The following is a 21657-nucleotide window of genomic DNA, read 5'->3' on the forward strand; positions in this document are numbered from 1 at the left end:
ACTCACAGGCCACAACAATTGTTCTGACAGGCATAGATGGTTCACTTGGCTCTCCAAAACCAGCTCTGTTCTCCGCAAGAACACGGAACTCATATTCCACACCCTCTGTCAGACCTGTGACTTCATACCTAAGCTCAGCAATGGATTTCTTGGAGGCTCTGACCCATCTCATGCCCTTTTTCTCCTTCTTCTCAATGCAGTAACCCATGATGTCACTTCCACCATCTTCAGCTGGTCTCCTCCAGGTCAAAGTGACTGAATGTGCATCAACTTTCTCAATTTCTGGTTTAGAAGGTGGGCCAGGAGGATCTGCACACATTTGAGAAATAAGAAGCTAATCAGAAGTGTTCAAATAGTCCATATTCTCCTTGCAGCTCATCAATATGTAACAGTGAATGTTGAACACACTGCAAATGCCAAGAGCCTGAAATGCTGCAGGGAACACATACCTGAACCAGGACTGCACCAAATTCTGTGACCCATTAGATTCTGGAAGCTAGTTCAGCTACTGTAACTGAAAATGTTTTATTATTATTATTATTATTATTATTATTATTATTATTATTATTATGTATTTCTTGCCATTAACATCTTCCTGTGCCATGTGATTGGTAGCAGTTACTACCATCAGCCAATGACAAAATAGTAAGTTTTTGGACTTCATATATACACAAATCAGGTGAGATTTGGGAAATGTGCTGGTGCTGTATGTTGCCAACCTGAACAAACTACTGAACTATCCAGGATCCTGACTGCAAGTACAGCCCAAAAATATAAAAAAAGGAAATACAGTTAAAGTAATAATAATAATAATAATAATGTGATCATTTGTAATAATAATGTGACTGTGTGCTCCCATCCACATAAAAACAGAACCAACAGCTTTTTCTGGAACAAAGTCTAGATGTAAGCTCAGGAGGTTCCACCGTGAAACACAAAAGATAAAAATATAAAACATAAATTTCTGTTTTTAGAGACTTATTAACAAGATGTCACAAGGATAAGAAATCGCTATTTAGTTGAGGATGATGATGCACTGAGCACCAAAGTGTACGTACCAAACCTATCCACCACCATGACGGGCTCAGAGTGAGATGGTTCACTGGCACCATACTGATTGACGGCAGAGACTCTGAAGAAGTACTCGTTGCCCTGGATGAGCTTGTAGGCCACGTAGTGACAGTCAATAATCTTCTCCTCCAGCGCAGTCCACAGAAGGCGGCTGGTCTCTCTCTTCTCCAGGTTGTAATACTTGACAGGAGAACCTCCATCTTCAGTTGGAGCTGTCCAGGTCAGGGTGACTTTCTCAGAGGAGATACCACTGGATTCAATGGGGCCAGGTGTGCCAGGAACATCCAGAACTGTAACCTTGACAGTTTCCTCTTTTACACCAAAGGAGTTGGTGGCGGTGATGGTGTACTCCCCGGAGTCCTTCCTGCTGGCGTACTTGATGGATAGAGTTGAGGAGGTTGCAGAGGCCTCAATATGTACCACTTCAGAGGGCTTGAAGTATTTCCCTCCCTTGGACCAGCATGAGGTTGGTGTGGGCTTGCCTTGGATGCTTGTGGCAGTGATGACGATAGTGTCACCGGCTCGAACAGTCAGACCCTCCATCACCTGAGTATCGATAATAATGGTCGGCGCCGCTGTTGGGCAAAAGGGGAAATGTTTAATGCATCGTGCAGCTTGCCAAGATAATAAGGTCCACGTGTGTGTGTGTGTGTGTGTGTGTGTGTGTGTGTGTGTGTGTGTGTGTGTGTGTGTGTGTGTGTGTGTGTGCGTGCGTGCACGCGCGCTACGTTAATGAAAGCCTGTTGCAATTTTATCTCACCATATTCATCTCTGCAGAGAAGAGTATTAGTTTGCTCAGAAGGTGGGCTGAGGGCACCAGCAGCATTCTTCGCCCTGACTCTAAATTCATATTTACAGCCTTCCTGCAGATCCTTCACAGTGAAAGCCGGCTCCACAACATTTACATGGTTAGCCTTGACCCAGACCTTGGAAGGCAAGTCACGCCTCTCAACGATGTAGCCAGTGAGCCTGTGACCACCATCAAACTGTGGCTCAGTCCATTGGAGGGTCACAGTGCTCCTGGTGATGCTGATCACATCAGGTTTGCCAGGGGCATCTGGGGGTAAATGGAAGTATTTTTTTTCTGTTGTATATTTACAGAATGTGTAGTTTCACTCCAGTTTTACTAAGATAGACAGTTTTCACTCTTACCAATGGGATCCAGAGCAACCTGCGGATCTGTGGGAGCACTTGGTCTGCCAATGCCAGCCAGATTTATTGCCATGACTCTGAACTCATACTCCAGTCCTTCACTCAACCCGGCTACCTTGTGCTCCTTCATCTTCAAAGGTGTTGGGCTTGATCTCTTCCACAACATGCTGCCCCTTTCTTTGAACTCAATATAGTAGCCTAAATAAAACACCACAGAGGGAACAATATAGTCCACATTGCACTCATATGCCACTGACATTCAAATCTGCCAGATAAATACAGGAAAATAGAGTAGGAATATTCTGCTTTCACAATGACAGTACCTGTGATGGGAGACCCTCCGGTTTTCCTGGGATCAAACCAGACCAGGTAGGCAGAGTTATGTTGCATGCTCGTAACCTGAGGTGGAGCAGGAGCATCAGGAACATCTACACAAAAAAGACGGGTGTTATTATTCAGGAGCTCAACCTGTGCTGTTCAGGTTTTAAAAATCCATAACTCGGTTTCTGTCCCTTACTGAAAGGATGTTTTGCAACAGTTGGATCCGACTTGAGCCCTTCTCCAATGCCATACTTGTTCTCAGCACAGACTCTGAAGATGTACTCTGTGCCCTCGTGGAGACCAGTTACTCTCAGGCTGTTGGTGTCTACAGTGGATGACACTGTTACCCACATGTTGGTTACAGAGTCCCTCTTTTCCAAGATGTAGTTTGTGATCTCTGAGCCACCGTCATCCTTTGGAGCACCCCATTTCAGGGTGGCACCATCAGCTGTGATGTCTTTGAATTTAATGGGTCCAACAGGGATGCCAGGCTTGCCCACCACCCTGAAGGAATGAAGAGAAATCTCATTTGATACCACCCGCTGAGCAAAGGCCATTGGCAGAAAGGTCCAAATTAAATCTGAGGATATTGTCTGTCCACCATGATAGCCCCAAAAACCATTACAAACTGGCACAGATCCAAAAAACATTTCAGACCTTGACCTCAGTATGCCAATACAACCTATTCTACACCTTTACCTGGGGGCTGTGTCTCATTAAAGGAATCATCACAAGAATCAGATTTTTTTGAATGAATGAATGAATGAATGATTTATTCAGCACGCATGAACAAAATCTCTCATTTACAAAACAAGTCAAGAGAAAACAAAAATTAAAACATATAGAACAAAACTCAAACAATTTACCAATTTAATGTGGCTGAAAGGGTGTGGGCAGAAGCAGAAGCTTCTAAACGCCCACCCCGTACATCAGTTTCTGTGTACCAACAAAGAATAAACACAAAAAACAAATACCAGTCAGTAATGTAACGCAGTGAAACAAACAGAGTACCTAATACAACAGACAAACAAACAAAAAATAGCCACACAGGCAATTTACTTAATTACGCAAACTATAACAAGTTACTATATTATTTTTATACAGTCTTTTAAAACAAGCCAATGTACTAGATATTTTAATACAATCTAAACAATCATTCCACACTCTAACACCCTTTATGGAAATGCAATTTCTCTCTGAAATTTGGATTCTCAGTCATATCCAGACCCAGAGGTCCTGAGAACCATTGGATCAATGCTAGTCCCTACAGACCACAGCATGAAATGAATGAGAGACAATGATTCCACCAGGATGGAACACTAGTATGACGCAGGTTACTTCCTCTGCCAAGATGAGCTCCCATTTACACCTGGGCAGGCTGAGACCATGCAGACTGGTCCACTCTGATCCCTTTACATGTTGTGATTACCATCAAGTCAACTCAAGCAGTACACTGGTTGCACAAAGGTTCTTATATTAAGTACTGCACAAGATATTCAGCTTGGGACTCCGGCAAGGACGGTCCCTCCCCTCTACTCTCCTCCTTTCTGTTCTCTATCTCTGCTCTGACTTTCAAAGTCTCAGCTTCACCAGACTGTGAATTCCTCAAATTAAAATTTGGATTAACCATAGAATTGATAGCTGGTCTCTCAACGCTATTGACACCATTTTTTTTCGACAAGAAAATCAGGGCTGGGGGACCCTGTGTGCCCTGATGGAACCTACCCAGTGGGCTGTGTTCTCAACGCCTGAGAAAGACGGAGTGTGACATGCTTGGCTCCATTCTCTGTGGAAGATGTTGAGGATTCATTCCTATTCGCTTTTATGGTTTAAGGTTTGGTGCTAATTGGTTTGTGCGCTGCCCTGACCCACAGGAATATTAGCAAGACGGCTGCTTCCAGAATCTCATCCCCTCATCTGTCCATCATGATTAATGAGTTGGGCAATGCCCTGTAATCTCAGACTGCGTGAACTCTTCAACTCAAACACAAAATGGATAACATCTTGGAGCATATACGCTGCATTGCAAAGGAATGTGCTACTGAGGACTGGAGAATATTCTTCATAAATATGGACTCTAGATGGTCAAAGGTTCAGTAAATGGAACTCTGTATCTCTCCGTCTAACATCAACATAGCAGCCTTATCAGCTCCTGAAGGTCAAATACCCTGCTCTTCCCCCAGAAAGATCTACATCCTTGGTGAAGGAATTCGGCTCCCCCTTCTCATCTATCTACCCTCCCCCTCCAGCCAGCTGTTGCCTAGCAACATCAGACTTTACACACACGGACAGAACCTGACAGAAACTTAACTCATCTGCACACAACTCATGTCTCCCTCCCTCCATCCCTATTACCCCCCCGTGTCTCTCCACTCCCCTCACCCTGGCTTCCTCCCTGCCACCTCGAAGGCAGCGCTGTTTTTACTGCTGCAGCCTTCAACTCTCCAAGCTGGGTGGTGCAGGCCTCTCCTGCTGCAGCTTTCACCCACTTTGCCTCAATTCGGAAGACGGACTGCTTCAAGTTTAGTGCACATAAACAATGTCAAATGTATATGTGGTGTCTTTAATTCTGATGTGAGCCATTATTACAGTCAACTAGTAATAATTGTGGATTAATTGCTGTATCTTGTCTGAGGTAATTGGAGTGTAAACGTAATTTCGTTGTTGTTGCACTCGTGTAATGACAATGACAAATCTCATCTCTCTCATCTCGAAAGAGAACTCCTATGAATGGCTATCACTGCCAAAACCTCAGACTGTGGTGAGTATCTGAAGATACTTTACAGTGATGTGTAAAAGGTTTGAGTCTGACTTAGACTGCCTTGGTACCTGATGAAGATGGTGGACTCTTTGCTTCCAGCACTGTTCCTCAGGGTGATGGTGTACTTCGAAGCATCACTTCTTTGGCAGTCCCTGATCAGGAGAGTAGTGTTGACCGCAGAAGATTCAGCACAGACTCGGCCAGTGTCTGTCAGGTCTTGATCGTCTCCCTTCTTCCAGGAGACTTTTGGTGTGGGTTTCCCGCTGATGGGGATCTTTAGGCGTACTGTCGCACCCTCCTTAGCAATGTAGCACATGTTGGGCAGGTCCCTTAAATCACAGCTTGGAGGAACTACAAAGAGGAAAGATTTACAACAGAGTGTTCAAATATCTTTCTGACTTAGTCACCTTCCATTTCTTCTGGATTACCTTCTACTTTCTTGAACCAAGTTTGTCCCTGGACCTGTGACCTAAGTTATTTCTCACCAGTGTCATGTGACACCCCTCTGCTTCTTACAGGGTATGTATGGCCTATTATATGAAGACAAATAATGGCTCAATTAATTTCTATTTCTTTTTTTAAGTTGGATGTCCTACCAGATGTTAACGGTTTCTATTTTTCCAGGCTTGGCTCCAGGTTGGGCTGGTCTGCCTCACAGGTGGCAAGATCCTCAAACATCAGCCCTGTTCCAGGAGATCTGTTTTCTCAGTTGACTTGCTGCAGCAACTTCTGATTAGTTCAGTTTGGTGTCTCCTTGCTGTTGCTAAAGCAAGATACTCCAGAAAATTCAAGAGGGTTTTTTTTTTTTTTTGAACTACTGACACCTCTGTTTGACTTTACGGCTGTTCGCCTGTGACCGGCCGCTCTCTCAGTGCTCTATAACAGTCAGGTTCTTTGACTCATCAAAGGTTTTATGACATGTGACAGAGATCCATCAAGCTGAAACAGTTTGGAAAATGGCATTGTCCATTTTAAATCTGACCAGTTTCTGCTGAGTCTGTGGGAAATGACCTTGCTGGCCCGTCATACTTGTCTGATTCCGCTGAAGAACGGACGGCTTCCCTGTCAGTAAGTGGAGTTAAGCTGTGTCGTGCACCAGTCCCCAACCTTTTTGGCACCAAGGTTCAGTTCAGTGCAAGACAGTTCTATCACAGACCGGGGGACACATAATAAAACACAATAAAGTGCATAATATATTTAATTTGATTATATATATCATGTAAACACAATTACATGGACAATAAGATGTTATTCCATTATGTTTTTACTGTTTTTTTAAAATATGTAACTGCAATTATGACTTTTTGTGTTATGCACTTTATTTCTGAAGTTATTGTACTTGGCCCCACAAAGTCTTAGAAACATGGTGTCTAACCAGATCCTTACTCTGGATGGCATTACCCTGACCTCTAGTAATACTGTGAGAAATCTTGGAGTCATTTTTGATCAGGATATGTCATTCAAAGTGCATATTAAACAAATATGTAGGACTGCTTTTTTGCATTTACGCAATATCTCTAAAATCAGAAAGGTCTTGTCTCAGAGTGATGCTGAAAAACTAATTCATGCATTTATTTCCTCTAGGCTGGACTATTGTAATTCATTATTATCAGGTTGTCCTAAAAGTTCCCTAAAAAGCCTTCAGTTAATTCAAAATGCTGCAGCTAGAGTACTGACGGGGACTAGAAGGAGAGAGCATATCTCACCCATACTGGCCTCTCTTCATTGGCTTCCTGTTAATTCTAGAATAGAATTTAAAATTCTTCTTCTTACTTATAAGGTTTTGAATAATCAGGTCCCATCTTATCTTAGGGACCTCGTAGTACCATATCACCCCAATAGAGCGCTTCGCTCTCAGACTGCAGGCTTACTTGTAGTTCCTAGGGTTTGTAAGAGTAGAATGGGAGGCAGAGCCTTCAGCTTTCAGGCTCCTCTCCTGTGGAACCAGCTCCCAATTCAGATCAGGGAGACAGACACCCTCTCTACTTTTAAGATTAGGCTTAAAACTTTCCTTTTTGCTAAAGCTTATAGTTAGGGCTGGATCAGGTGACCCTGAACCATCCCTTAGTTATGCTGCTATAGACTTAGACTGCTGGGGGGTTCCCATGATGCACTGAGTGTTTCTTTCTCTTTTTGCTCTGTATGCACCACTCTGCATTTAATCATTAGTGATCAATCTCTGCTCCCCTCCACAGCATGTCTTTTTCCTGGTTCTCTCCCTCAGCCCCAACCAGTCCCAGCAGAAGACTGCCCCTCCCTGAGCCTGGTTCTGCTGGAGGTTTCTTCCTGTTAAAAGGGAGTTTTTCCTTCCCACTGTAGCCAAGTGCTTGCTCACAGGGGGTCGTTTTGACCGTTGGGGTTTTACATAATTATTGTATGGCCTTGCCTTACAATATAAAGCGCCTTGGGGCAACTGTTTGTTGTGATTTGGCGCTATATAAAAAAATTGATTGATTGATTGATTGATTTCTGTTATTACTACATTGTAATATATCTAATGTAATAGATCTCATCATAATGCAGAATCAGTGGGAGCCTGAGCTGGTGCCCATCCCTGGCTGATGGGAGACAGTGACACCTAAAGTGTGTTTCTTGTGTCCAGTCTTCTCCGTAACCTCATTGTGGTTGCAGAAACCCCCTATACCCTCTGTTCCACTTTGAATTTAATGCAGAGCGTAGGCTCATATGTCTTTCCCCCTTTTCAAAAACGCTCTCCAGCGACATTTGTTGTTTACTCTTTTTTGGCAGGTTAGCTTGTGGGCTTCCCTGTGCATGAGGAAAACTGCAGTTGCACCAAAATGTGAGATAAAAGCACTTATGAAGTGTTCGTTTTACCAAAACAAAATACCCTGCAGAGTACTGTCGCTAAAGAAAACTCTTTTTTATAAAGTTTTTATTCATTCTGTGTGTCCCGGGTACCAAATACTTCACATCCCAGTACTGGTCCACGGCCCAGTGGTTGGGGGCCCCCTGGTGTAGCGTATCTTGTCTTCAGCTCTTAGTTAACATCTGCTGAGAACATTTGTTCTGAACTTTAGAATCAGAGGCAAACAGAGTGTCTCAGTCTTTAAACTCTACCTGAATAACTGCTGTTTATCTGCTGCAGGTGTAGCGGCTCTACTTTCTTTCGTCTGCGTTGCGTTTCTGTTGTGACTCCTCCCCTTCTCTCCCCTCGGGACGCGAACTTGTGATTTCCATCACGGGATGTGGACAACCTGACCAGTCAGCCACAAACTGAGCTCTGGCCTGAGCGTCCAGACCTTTCTTTAGCTGTCGGGGGACTGAGGCCAAGTGCCGACCGTCACACAGCGACTCCTGCTGGCCTCCGTCACACTGGTGCATGATGTGCAGCAGTTTTGAGAATCGACTTCATGTGCTCTCTGAGACTTTTTCTTCAGCGTGTACGTCGCACCGAAGTATGCTGTACTGGTGTAGAAGTTGCACTAAAGTAAAAGTCGCACTGGAGCGAAAGTTGCACCGGAGTGTAACTGCCATTCATTCATTCATCTTAAACCGCTTAGTCCAATTAAGGGTCGCGGGGGGCTGGAGCCTATCCCAGCAGTCATGTTTTTTGTAATATCAGCTCTTAAATTTGGGATTTTTATAGTCTACTTTTTATTAGGGGTGGTGGCCAAGTGAAGTGCGGAAGGTTCCCGGTTCAAATCCCACCCCTACCACATTTCTCAGTGTAAAGTGGAGTTTGTTAGAAAGGGCATCCGGCATAAAATTTGTGCCAATTCAACATGCAGATCCACCTTGGATTTGCTGTGGCGACCCCGAGTACAAAACAAGGGAGCAGCCGAAGGGACTTACTATAGTCTACTTTTTATTACTAACATAAACATTTATTAAATGATAAATGGAATGTGTTGATAATGCGCTTTTCCACCTTCATCATATCTTCAAAGCCCTTTGCAATGATGCCTCACATTCACACAGACACACTCACACTCCAATGTCAGGGTGCTGCCATGCAAGGCGCTCACTACACACCGGGAGCAACGTGGGGATTAAGGAGCTTGCAGAAGATGGATGGACTGAGCTGCGGTGTTTTAAGATGTCTGTCACAGTGTTGCGTGTTGTATTTTCAGCTCCTTACTCATCTGGTCCTTGGCGACCACAGTCAGCTCCTTGGCGGGACCTTCTCCTGTGTCATTCACAGCCTTCACTCTGTAGGTATACTTTCTGTCCTCCACCAGGTCTTTGGTGCTGTACTGCATGTTCTTGGACCTCATCAGCTCTTTGTACTTGTCCTCACCATTGAGAACCTCCACTACGTAGCAAGTGATACGACTGCCACCATCACAGAGCGGCTTCTTCCAGCTCAGCGTGCAGGAGTCCTTGGTGACGAGCAGGGTCTTCAAGTCAACCACAGGTCCAGGTTCCTCTGGATAAGTCAAAGTTAATGCAGTAAATATGTTGAACGCACAACATTTAGACATTTTCCTTGGCACACATTCTTCAACATGGATTCAAAATAATACTCACACGTAGACGTATCAGTGAAAACCACATTTGTTGACTCACTGTATAAATAATTTCATTTTACAGAGAGTATTTTTCTATTATTATTTTAGATTTCTTCACTATTGCTACAATAAAGATTCAGTATAAATGAACTCTATGATCAGTTGGTTCAGCTAAAGTTGAAGCTTGTGAATCTGCTGTGAGATGGTTTACCGGAGTTCCAGGACCTCTGGATGGTATACTGTTCCTGTAGTATTGCCAACAGGGACGTTAGTAGATTTTCTGTGTCTGTACTAGTATCTCTTTGATGAGCTATATTTGGACCTGTCATCTGTATCTGAGCCGCTCAGTGAATGACTCCTGTACTAAGCACCACTCGGTGTAGTCAGCACACACACCTGATGCTCTGATGGAGTCGGCGGACTCACAGTGCTCTCCGGCACCGAGTTTGTTGACAGCAGATACTCTGAAGCAGTAGTATCGTCCAGGGGTCAGGTCTGGCACCTCACATGAGGTTTTGGCACAGTCGTTGGAGACTAGGGACCAGGCTTTCCGCTCAGTGTCACGCTTCTCCACAATGTAGTGGGTGACTTCATGACCACCGTCGAGCAGCGGGGCATCCCAGTAGATGGAAGCACTGTCCTTGTTTGCCTCTTTCATCATCAGGTTGACTGGTGGTCCAGGAGTGTCTGCAGAACAAATTTTACTAAATTAAATACAGGTCTGTACCTGCAGATGAGGACACCAAAACACACCTGCTCTTACCGCGGTATGACAGCGAGAGTTGTGTTTACTGAAAGCCAATGAAACTGCAGCTGTCAGAGTTTAAATATAGTATCATTATACTTTATAAAATTATTTTAAAGTATGTCTTATGAAAAACACACTGAACAGATTAAAGAGTGGGTTTCAGCACCTCTACATGTTTCATGGATACTGCTTCATGTCACCCAAACAGCTCTTGGTGTTGTTTTGTCCACCGTGCATGTGCATTAGATGGTAAAGCCTGAGATCATCTTCCATAAAGTCTACGGCATTAATGTTTTCCTTTACATCACGCTCTGATGAACACAAGCCAAAGAAACCAAATGCCTGGAATGATAACTGCAGGAAGACAAAGTCAGATCTGGGAACATGTGCTGCTGTTGCATGTCACTGGATCCACCACACTACAGAACCGCCTTGGGTAATGGATGGCAACTACCCAGACAGACAACAGGTCCATCCTCAACTCTCTAAGGTAGCCATCTATCTTCTGCAGACAGGTGAAACGTGGATGTGTCCTTGACCTTCTCTAGCTGCTGGGTTCCTCAACACTGAGGCACCTACAGGTTGGATCAGGACCAGACAGCCGCACCACATGGTCTAAACCAGGGGTGGGCAACTTGTTCCAGAAAGGGTCAATCAGTGAAATCACCTGGTCGAATCAGTGGTTGCAAAGAAAACCTGCAGTCTCTTGACCCTTTCTGGAACAAGTTGCCCACCCCTGGTCTAAACACTGTAGGTGACCTCTCTATGCAAGTGACAGGAGGTTGTGTATTATTTTAAGGTGCACAAATCTACAATATCACATCTTCAAAGATCAATCACAACCAGGTGTACAAAGGGTGACAAGACCACAGCGCCATATTGTCTTGACAAACGTAATTTCTCTGAAGAATGAAGGTTCAATGTCAGTTATCCTGAATGGCAGCTCAGAGTCTTCTGAGGCTGAGGTGAACTATTGCCTCACTGTGTGTCATAGTGAGGGATTCGTTTGGTAGATGTACTGTTATGGTCCAGAGTTGGAATCATGGCAGAGTTCTGTCCAGTCAAATGACTTCAGGTTTGGCAAGTAAGGTTTGAGTCTGAGTGTGAAGCAACTAGTAGGAGGATCAGCACCTCCAACTCTGAGGCCATGGTCCTTTGTCAGAATCTGGTATGTTGTCCCTCTGGGTGATGGAAAGCTATTGCCACATATGAGGGGGGGTCTAGGTATCTTGGGGTCTTGTTCACAAGAGTGGGAGGTAAGATGGAGCATGAAACTGACAAATGGTCTGATGCAGCATCTGAGGTCCTGCAGATGCTGTATCAGACCGTCATGATGAAGAAAGAGTTGAGCCAGAAGGCGAGACTCAATTTACCAGTTGGGTTACACTCCTATACTCACCTATGGTCATGGATGTTAGGTAAGAATTGAAAGAACAAGGTCATGGATAAACTGGAGGAAATCAGATACCTTCCTCGGGTATCTGGGCGTACACCCGGGGAGGGAGGGGCACAGAGTAGAGCTGCTGATTCTTCCCATCAAAAGGAGACAGCTGATATGGTCCAGGCAGCGGGTGAGGTTGCCCCCAGGTTGCCTCTCCAGGGAGGGCTTCCAGACACGTCCTTGGAGGAGGCCCCACAGAAGACCCAGGACACATTGGAGGGATGATACCTCCCAGCTGGCTTGTTGGGCTGTCTCAACACAACATGACCTAAACCCAGGGAAACATCTGTGTGCCACAGCGTCTGTATCTATCACACAGTCATGGCGGCGTTCCCCAGACAACAAGAAGCAAAGCCCCAAAACTTCATCTGTCAGCTTCCTTTTCCTGTAAAATGGTTTCTAAATGTGATCAAACTGTAGAGCCGTGGATTTCAGTACTTAATTTATTGTTTGGCAGTAATTATTTACACAATGCTAGTATCAGTTATTAAACTGCATTTTCATCATACTGAATGCGATCCAGTGGTGGCAAACAAATCACGATAAATGTATTTCTTTAGCTGATGAATACCAACAACACAACAAACAAAAACCACATCCTCACCAAGAACTCTGACGCTGATGGTGTACATCTTCATTCCGGCCGTGCTCTCCAGGTTCAAGACATATTTGCCGGCATCGTATCTGTTGACGTTCTCCACCTTCACCAAGGTGTCAGTGTTGGAGGACTTGATGATGATGCCCTGGCGGTCCTTGATGTTGGTGTTCATCTTGGCCCAGGTGACCTTGGGAGTGGGGCGGCCCTTGATGATGGCGTGCAGTCTCATGACGGCGCCAGCCCGCAGCTCCAGCCCCTCCTTCAGCTCAGCACTCAGCTCGGCCTCTGGAGGAACTATAAGGAAGAAGATGAGGACGACAGGATGATGAGAGGCTGACTGAGTGAAGAAATCTGTGTCTCACACTGAGCTGACTGGAAAATGAGTCAAGAAGATAAAACTGTTACTGAAAAGAATTCTGTTGATGACAGTGGATCCACAAACTCCTCGTGGCATGAACGTGAACTTCACCCTCAAATCTCTAAAACGATATTACTACGATTACTGAGTATTAATACTTTTACATGTTATTTCTAACACGTCGACATTTGCTGAATAATGGTGCTGACTTGGTATCAACCACAATGATACACCTGAAAATGTCTGCCGCTGAAGACTAAAGGCTGCTTTGTGATTCCTGCAGAATGGGCCGAGTGCCGGGAATCCGTCATTCCTTCATGGCGACTGTGACAGAACCATGACTACAGCCATCAGCTGGTTCTCTCCTGGGTCTCAACAAACCCTCACTAATGTTCAACAAGTGAGACTAAACACCAAGGTTAGGTTAAGCCAGAGGTCTCAAACTGATTCCAGAATGGGCTGAGAGGGTGCAGGTTGTCTATGCAACCACCCGCTCCACCAGGTGGTTTCAGTGATTAACTGATTCTGCTCAAAGTGATGATAATCAGTGACATCACCTGCTGGAGTGCATAGAAAACCTGCACCCTCTTGGCCTGTTCTGGAATCAGTTTGAGACATCTGGGTTAAGCAGTTTTTGGTCTTTGGTATCTTGGCCACGAGCTCTTCTGAACTCAGTGGTAGTTAGGAATAAATCTGACCATGTAACCAATAAACCGCTGTACCACCTGAGCTGTAATCACTCTAAAAACTGTCTTCTGAATATTTTTCATAATCAGTACTTGTGAATGTTCTCACTCAACAATGTGACTGTTTAATTACTGGAATTTTAACTATAAATACCAAAAAGCTCTTTTCTTAGCATAGAATTGATGCATGCTGATGAAGAGCAGAGCATCTGAAGAATGCAAACAAGAACCTGAAGAGTAGATTTTTAATGTCTATGTAACGTGACACATACTGGTAATGTCCCTGGCGAAGTGTTTGCCAGGAACTTCAACTGGCTCGCTGAAGCCAGCGTTGTTGACAGCGGTGATGCGGCACTGGTACTCGGCCTTGTCGATGAGGTTCTGGATGGTGTAGTGTGTCTCCTGCAGGTTTCTGGGGACATTGCAGCGTATCCAGTCTGTGGTGTCAGTCCGCTTGCATTCAACCAGGTATCCCAGGATGGGGCTACCGCCGTTGTAGGCAGGCGGGTTCCAGGCCAGGCTGATGGTGCCGTAAGTCGTGTCCGTCACACTGGGGTTCAACACAGGTCCAGGAGGTGCTGGGGAAGACACACAGAGCCAGATGCGTCTGGAAATAGGATTCAAGGTTCAACCCTTTGTTACCATAAGATACCACAGTTTAATGGTTTCTCTTCCAGAAAAGGCCAATTTTAAAATCTGTATTAATTTCCCAAATTTTACAATTTTCATTAAATTGTCTTGCTTAGTTTGATTTTCAGGTTGTGTGGTGTTGCAAAGCTGACCAGTATAGGAAAGGAGAGAATGAGAGGAAGAAGAAAAGTGAGAAATATTTCAGAAAGTCTGAGGTGGTTTGGATGAGAACGGACGATGAACATGAGTTGAGAATGGGAGGAATACAGGGCACGAGAAGGAGGTGGATGGACCGAGAAAAAGAAAGATGGGAAGGAAAAGGAGGTTCAGGACCAGACTGTGGGGAAAGTCCATCAGATCCATTGACCTTTTCCCATGTGAGACATGGGAAAAGAAGGAAAGATATTTGAATTAAAAAGTTAACATTTAGAATTTTTATCTCAGAATTTTGACTGTAAAGTTTGAATTTTGATCACAGTTTAGACTTGATGTGGGGATTTTTTAAACCCTGGTGTAAATGAGCTTCCACAAAAAGTTCTACTTGTAGGTAAAATGCTGCTCATAGACTCACTGATGGGATTTTTCACGATGACACCACTGGACGGCTCGCTCGCTTTGCCAGGTCCTGCCAGGTTGACAGCGATGACTCTGAACTCGTACTCGATGCCCTCTGTGAGCCCGGTGACGTCATGTGTCCTCTCAATCATAGGCTTCCTGTTCACTTTGGTCCAGCTCACACCCTTGGTCTCTTTCTTCTCTAGCAGGTAGCCCAGGATGGTGGACTTCCCATCATCCACGGGCTCCTTCCAGCTGACGGTCATACGATCTTTGGTCACGTTCGTGATGACCGGTGCCTCACAGGGGCCTGGAACAGCTGGAAAGGACAGCAGGATTTAAAGTTTCAGGTTTTTGGTTTTCTTTCACAGCTATTTCAACTTTCAACTCCTATATATAGGAGTTGAAAGTTCTTCAGATATCATCCTGCAGTATTTTAGACACTTTCTCTTCTATATCAGAGTATTCATCATAGTATTAAAAGCTCATAAATCTGCTATCTGAATCATTCCAGAGTCCAGTCCCAATTCAGGGTTCTTAAGTTATTCACAGAAAAAGAAGAGAGATGTTTTTCTTAATCTAACTCATTTTCTGGGCTCTATTTGAGCTCCAACTCAGGGACTATTACAATTTCAGAAAATTTCAACATCCTTAGAAGTGTCGAAGTTTGGACTCAGTTATGGTTCTTCCAACAGCGAGACTGTTCCTGGGTTACGAAGCCAATTTTGCCCCAATTGATTTTGGACAATAAAAAATGGATTCATGATATAAAAACAAAACACCCTGAAGTCAAACCTGTGAAGGTTCCAGTACAAAGTGGGGAAAATCTGGTATCTGGTCTCACTCTCAGGATGGTACCATGTGTACCCAAAGGATCCAGATCAAGAACTAGAATGTTTTTGGTATAAAACCAGAATCTTTAGATACTTATTGATTGGAGGTAAATGAACTGCATTTACTGGATATCACACACACACACACACACACACACACACACACACACACACACACACACACACACACACACACACACACACACACACACACACACACACACACACACAACGGGAGCAGCGTGCGGATTGAATCAAAGTTCCTCTGGTAACAAGCCCACCACTCTAACCACTCTTGACCTTCATCTCTGTGAAGTTGTTGAGATCTTTGCTTTCCTAGTTTGGATTTGTACTTCTAACTCTTAAACTGCTGTTGTAAACATCGCACTTACTGAATGGGTTCTTGGTGATGATGGGATTGGTGACAAAGGGATCTCCAACTCCCCACATGTTCTCCGCGCGGATTCTGAACTGGTACTCGTGACCCTCCATCAACCTGTCTATGTTGAACTCACGGATGTCACCCTTGATCTTGGAGCACACCTGAGCCCAGTTGGCTCTGCTGGTCTCACGCTTGTCCACGATATAGCTTTTGATAGGAGCGCCTCCATCCAACAGCGGCGGCTCCCAGGAGAGCTTGACACTTGCGGCAAATACCTCCATGTATTTGGCACTGGCAGGAGGACCCGGCACATCTGAGGAGACAGGAAATGCTTCATGGAGGTGACGTATCTTGTACAACAAATCTGGACACATTTGTCTGGTTGTACTTTGCTTTTGATGTACTTGGTTCTCCAAAATTTCCTGTATAACTTCCTGTATTGTCAACTTTGTCTGTAGCATGGCCCAAGCAGAGGGTCGCCCCTTTGAATCTGGTCTGCTTGAGGTTTCTTACTCAGTATCATCCGAGGGAGTTTTTCTCTTCCCACTGTCACCTGTGTTCTTTCTCTGGGAGTTAGTAAGGTTAGACCTTACTTGTGTGAAGCACCTTGAGGCAACTTTGTTGTGATTTGGCACTAAATAAATGAAAATAAATTGAAAATTGAAAATTTGTTAACCTGAACATCAACTCTAAGTGTGGAACCCCTGATATAAATATCGATTCCACAGCACGACTCAGACCTGCAATACAAGGCTCTGATCAGATCCAATTTAGTTTTTCTGACATCCAATGCAGTTATTTTTATCAGTTTGGTGCATCCAAAATATGCATTCCAGTGAATCTGCTGCTAAACATCAAACAGTGAGAAGCTGAAAAATAGTGATGACAAATTAAATCAAAAACATCAGAAGAAATGTTGGGAAATAAATGTAGCTGTAAGAGTAAATGCAGCACGTCATCATGGTGCATAAAAACAGAGGTACCCACCGAGGACTTGGAGCAGGATCTCGCCAGTCTTGGAGCCGCTGGCGTTCTCAGCCAGGACCGTGTAGGTTCCCGTCTGTGCCTTGGTGACGTCCGTCATCTCCAGCTGGAAGTGATGCCTTTGCTGAGTGATCACCTGACCTTGAGCCGACTTCAGGCTGTCATCGCCCCTCTTCCAGGTCACTCTGGGCATGGGTTTTCCAAACACCTCGGCCTCCAGGAGGACTGAGGTACCCGCCTTCACCTTCAGACCCTTCTGCATCCTGGCGTTGAGTTCCACCCTTGGAGGCACTACACAACAAGTGAAGGTCATTTTATTGTAACTGACTGTGAGTCCATATGTCTCTGTAGACACTCAGCTGGTGTGTGTGTGTGTGTGTGTATCAAATAATATTTTCTGGTTTCTTTGATATAACAGGGTTTGTGCCACTGTGCCAGTCATGCACAAGTTGGCACAACGGGAGCAGTTTTTAAAGTGTTAAAAAGTTTTCTGGAGCTCAGTTAGAATCTCAGATGGAGTTGAGAATGAAGTGGACATCAAGTTCACCTGGAGTGACACTGAGTTGTGGGAGTGAGTTCACAACATCCAGAAAAATTTACTTTTCCTGACTTGTTCCAGCTGGTGTGCCTGTTCAGGTGGACTCTGCACCGCACGGGCCAGATGAGAGCTAAAAACAGCTGAGATGTGCTGAGTTGAAGTTCTGCTCATCACAGCACCAAGCGTGGCTCAAGGATAAGAGCAGCTTTAACCATAAATATGCATCTGTTTAAAAAAAGAAAAACAGATCCTTTTTTTTATATTTCATCAAATGACTTTAGGAATTTGGTTTTAACAAGTCAAATCTGGAAGATGGTGCTGCAGTTTTCCACATCCACAGCACCGTGGAACCACCTTGCGTCCTGGATGACAACCACCCAGGCAGACAGGCAGTCCATCCCCACATCTCTAAAGTAACTATCTACTTCCCCCATCCAGCTGAAACGCGGGCATCTCCTTGACCTTCTACAGCTGCTGAACAGCAGCACTCAGGCACCTGTCCTGCATCATGCACAGAGAAATGGACCACATGGTGAAAACGTTGAAGGTGATACATCCTTACAATGCAAGTGATCCTCCTCATCTTAGTCTCACTAAGTAACTGTTTGTTTGACGCAAGGTTGTTACAGCAGGACCCAAGAATCCTCCAAAGAGACCTGGAACTAAAGACATCCAGTCGTCACCTTAGGTCACTGGTCTGATTGTTTCCTGAAGCCTCCATTCCTGTGGGACGGTCTGTTGGGTTAAAGCAAACATTTCTTTGGCGAGGTGAAGGCTGACTGTGTGATTCTCTTAAAGGAAGTGTAGTTTTAATTCACTGCCCTGTTTGACTGTGAAACTCCTCAGCTTGGGGACAGGCGCCACCACCGACCCTTAAAGGCTGTGCTGCCTGAGCCGGCCCTCCATCACAGCCAGCTGAGGCTTCCCTACTGAAGACTGTACCACTGTACACACTGAACTTTATTAAATTTAGGAAATGTGTATTTTGGAATAACATAATTATGGACAGACCCACCTGGGTAACAGCACATTCATTTGTTTTGACTTTGATTCAGATGACTTCTTCCATTGGTGCACATATGAAACAGTGACCACAAACACCTCACACTGATGAGAAAACTGCTAAAATGCCCCCCCCGCCATCCTCTCCTCACATCATATCACCCTTTTTGTGATGACATCATCCTGCCTCAGAATCCCACGGATCAGGAGAGAGATCTTTGTCCTTGGTGGGGGTCTAACACATGCTGCTTTAGTTATGATCAGTCCTGTCTCTGTGTTTGCACAACCCCTGCCAACCAGGCCAGTGGACTAAGTGTGACATCACAATGTCTCACCATTCTCAGCACAGACGAGGATGGCGTCTGTGGGCTCAGAGGGTTTGCTTATGTTGACGGCAGTTTTGGCAATGACTCTAAACTGGTACTGCAGGTCTCTCTCCAGTCCAGTCACGGTATACTCTTCTTTTGGGACGCTCTGGCTGCTGGTGTTGCAGCGCACCCAGGTGTCACCTGGGACCCTCATGACCTCAACATAGTAGCCAATAATCTTGCTGCCGCCATCGTTCTTGGGCCGTGTCCACACCAGCGTGACAGAGTTCTTGGTCACATCCAGTACTTCTGGTTTTCCTGGAGTGTCTGTGACACAGCAACAGAAAAAAAATCAACATTAGAAAGAAGCATCATCGGAGGACTCAGGAGAAGCAAAGCTTATAGGTCTTGCAGATAAACTTACCAATGGGTGTTCTTGCAGTGATAAAGTCAGTCTTCTTACTGGGCTTTCCCTGGCCAGCGCGGTTGATGGCGGACACTCTGAAGGTGTACTCCAGGCCCTCTATGAGGCCAGCACACGGGTACTCGGTGGAGCGGACTACGGTGTCATTGGCCTTGACCCACAGGAGGCTGTTTCTCTCCTTGCGCTCAATGTAGTAGCCTGTGATAGGGCTGCCGCCATCACTCTCCGGCTTGTCCCACGCCACAAACATACAGTCCTTATTTGTCTTATTGATGCGGCAGTTCAGAGGCTCACTGGGAACATCTGCAGACAGACAAACACAGTCACTATCGGGTCTGTCCAAAGGCTGTTTCTGCTCGTCTTAGCAGAGCAAATCATCTTTCTAAGCACCTTTAAACATCTGATGGTAAAGGACCATAAACATGTTTTTAATGTTTTATCAAATTTGCAGTCATTTATGACTGACAATGATTTGCCAGAATTTACTGTTTACTGACAATATATACTCATATACCGAAGGGGAACTTGGCAACCATCCTGTTGGACTGGATGGCGTCTGACACGCCATAGCGGTTCTCAGCACGTATGCGGAACACATACTCCTTCCCAGGGACGAGCTTTCCTAGCCTGCAGTTGGTCTTCACACAGGAGGACAGGGCCGTCACCCAGTCCCCTCTGCTCACGTCGCATTTCTCCACTACGTAGTTGGTGATGTTGCTGCCACCGTCCTCCAGCGGCTTGTTCCAGGACAGAGAGCAGGCATCCGAGTCGATGTCGCTGATCTCCACGGGGCCCTCCGGAGGTCCAGGGATGTCTGGGACAAACAGACCGGATCAGAAAGCAGCTTTAAGTTCTGAAGCTTGTCCACTAGGCCATTTTCATCTGTCTGTTAGTGAGTGCTGAAGTCTTCAGCTCACCCTCTGATGACAACCTCAGCGGATGAACCACCTTGGCAGAGCTGTTCTCAGCCACCAGACTGTACTCGTCGGTGTCCAATCGTTGACACATCCTTGATGATCAGCACGCACATGCATCCAGACTGGTGCACGCCAGCCGGCTGGATGGGACCCACTTGTGTCCTTACCGCGTAACCACTTGCAGGTTGGGGCTGGTTTTCCTGATACGATGGCCTCCACCCTGAGCTTAGCTCCAGCTCTGGCACTTACCATCTCCGGCATGAGAATCTTTGGCTCAACTGTGGGTAAAGATAAACAATTTTAACTTCTGATAAGTTTTAAGTATAATTTCTTTTCCTAAAATTATTACTATTTTCTTTCATTATGACTGTTTCCATGAAATTTCTGGCTTCTTTTCACACTGGGATATTTCAGTACAGCACTGTTTCAGTTCAATCAGCTTCCCCTCGTTTTCACTCAGTGTCGCAGCCACAGCAGATCCGAGGTGGCTCTGCATGTCGATTTGGCACGTTTTACGCTGAATGCGCTTCCTAACAGAACTCCACATTACATAGAGAAATGGGCAGGGGTGGCCTTGAACCGGGAACCTTCTGCTCTGGAAACTAGGACACTACCCCTCTTGTAGTACACTTTTGTTATTGGTGTTGATTCTTTTATTATTGGAATTTCTGGGAAAAGCCCAAGTAATTATTACTATTATTATTATTATTATTAATGAATGTGTGATTTTTCTGTGTTAGTTACAGCACAGTATGGTAAACTCCAGAAAATACAGAATTAAGGTTTTATTGTTATATTCTATTTTCACTTCTGAAATGATTTTGTCTCCACTCTGATCCAGAACCTGTTCTGTTACTGATGGCGGTTCACTCACACATCTGTTCCTTGACCTCGACGGGCTCTCTGGTCTCGGTGAACAGGCTCAGACCCATCACATTCTTGGCAGCCACTCTGAACTTGTACCTCTTGCCCTCCTTCAGGCCGCTCATGTTGATGGTCAGACCCTTCACTGTGGTGTAGGCGTTCCACTCCTCCTTCACAGGCCGTGCCACCTCCTCCTCTTCCTCAGCCTTTACAGGCTTTTGAGGTGGTGGAGGAGGAGCTTCCTCTCCTTCTGGAACCTGCAGCACGTTCAGGATTTTAGTGATCTGATCAGCTTTGCCACGTAACAAGAATGCTTGAACTATGAGTAATAAATTCTGGTGAAGATCAACTGGCGAACATGCAAATTATTCTGAAATTGTCATGCAAAACCCGAAACCCTCACAGTCCAACCATCTGCACTATGATTTATTAACATTTAACATGCTGACAGATAAAATAACAAAAACTTCACCAGTATAACATAAATGGACTGATCTGTATGTCTACCAAGATTCAAAATTCCCCAACCTAGAATTTTTTTTTTTAAGTACTGTAAACGTTTCCCGCCTTGATCCATTTTGGAAATCTGTTCCAAAGCCAGAAGGATTATATTCC

At 45.0% G+C, this 21657-nt stretch overlaps 1 protein-coding gene across 1 annotated transcript in view; it reads right to left on the bottom strand.

The window, feature by feature from the left end:
- The window catches only part of LOC117525277 (titin-like), a 363294-nt gene that overhangs the window by 67709 nt on the left and 273928 nt on the right, over positions 1 to 21657 (bottom strand). The window contains 21 exon segments of the mRNA XM_034187118.1: positions 7 to 309; positions 1059 to 1646; positions 1832 to 2128; positions 2224 to 2421; positions 2547 to 2651; positions 2741 to 3048; positions 5374 to 5656; positions 9405 to 9692; positions 10171 to 10461; positions 12568 to 12855; positions 13878 to 14183; positions 14807 to 15109; positions 16016 to 16318; positions 16993 to 17280; positions 18865 to 19164; positions 19262 to 19564; positions 19776 to 20075; positions 20179 to 20260; positions 20262 to 20336; positions 20338 to 20456; positions 21053 to 21299. Of these exon segments, the coding sequence (XP_034043009.1) occupies positions 7 to 309; positions 1059 to 1646; positions 1832 to 2128; positions 2224 to 2421; positions 2547 to 2651; positions 2741 to 3048; positions 5374 to 5656; positions 9405 to 9692; positions 10171 to 10461; positions 12568 to 12855; positions 13878 to 14183; positions 14807 to 15109; positions 16016 to 16318; positions 16993 to 17280; positions 18865 to 19164; positions 19262 to 19564; positions 19776 to 20075; positions 20179 to 20260; positions 20262 to 20336; positions 20338 to 20456; positions 21053 to 21299 (5575 nt within the window).

This window comes from Thalassophryne amazonica, chromosome 14, assembly GCF_902500255.1.
Source record: "Thalassophryne amazonica chromosome 14, fThaAma1.1, whole genome shotgun sequence".
NCBI classification, from domain to species: domain Eukaryota; kingdom Metazoa; phylum Chordata; class Actinopteri; order Batrachoidiformes; family Batrachoididae; genus Thalassophryne; species Thalassophryne amazonica.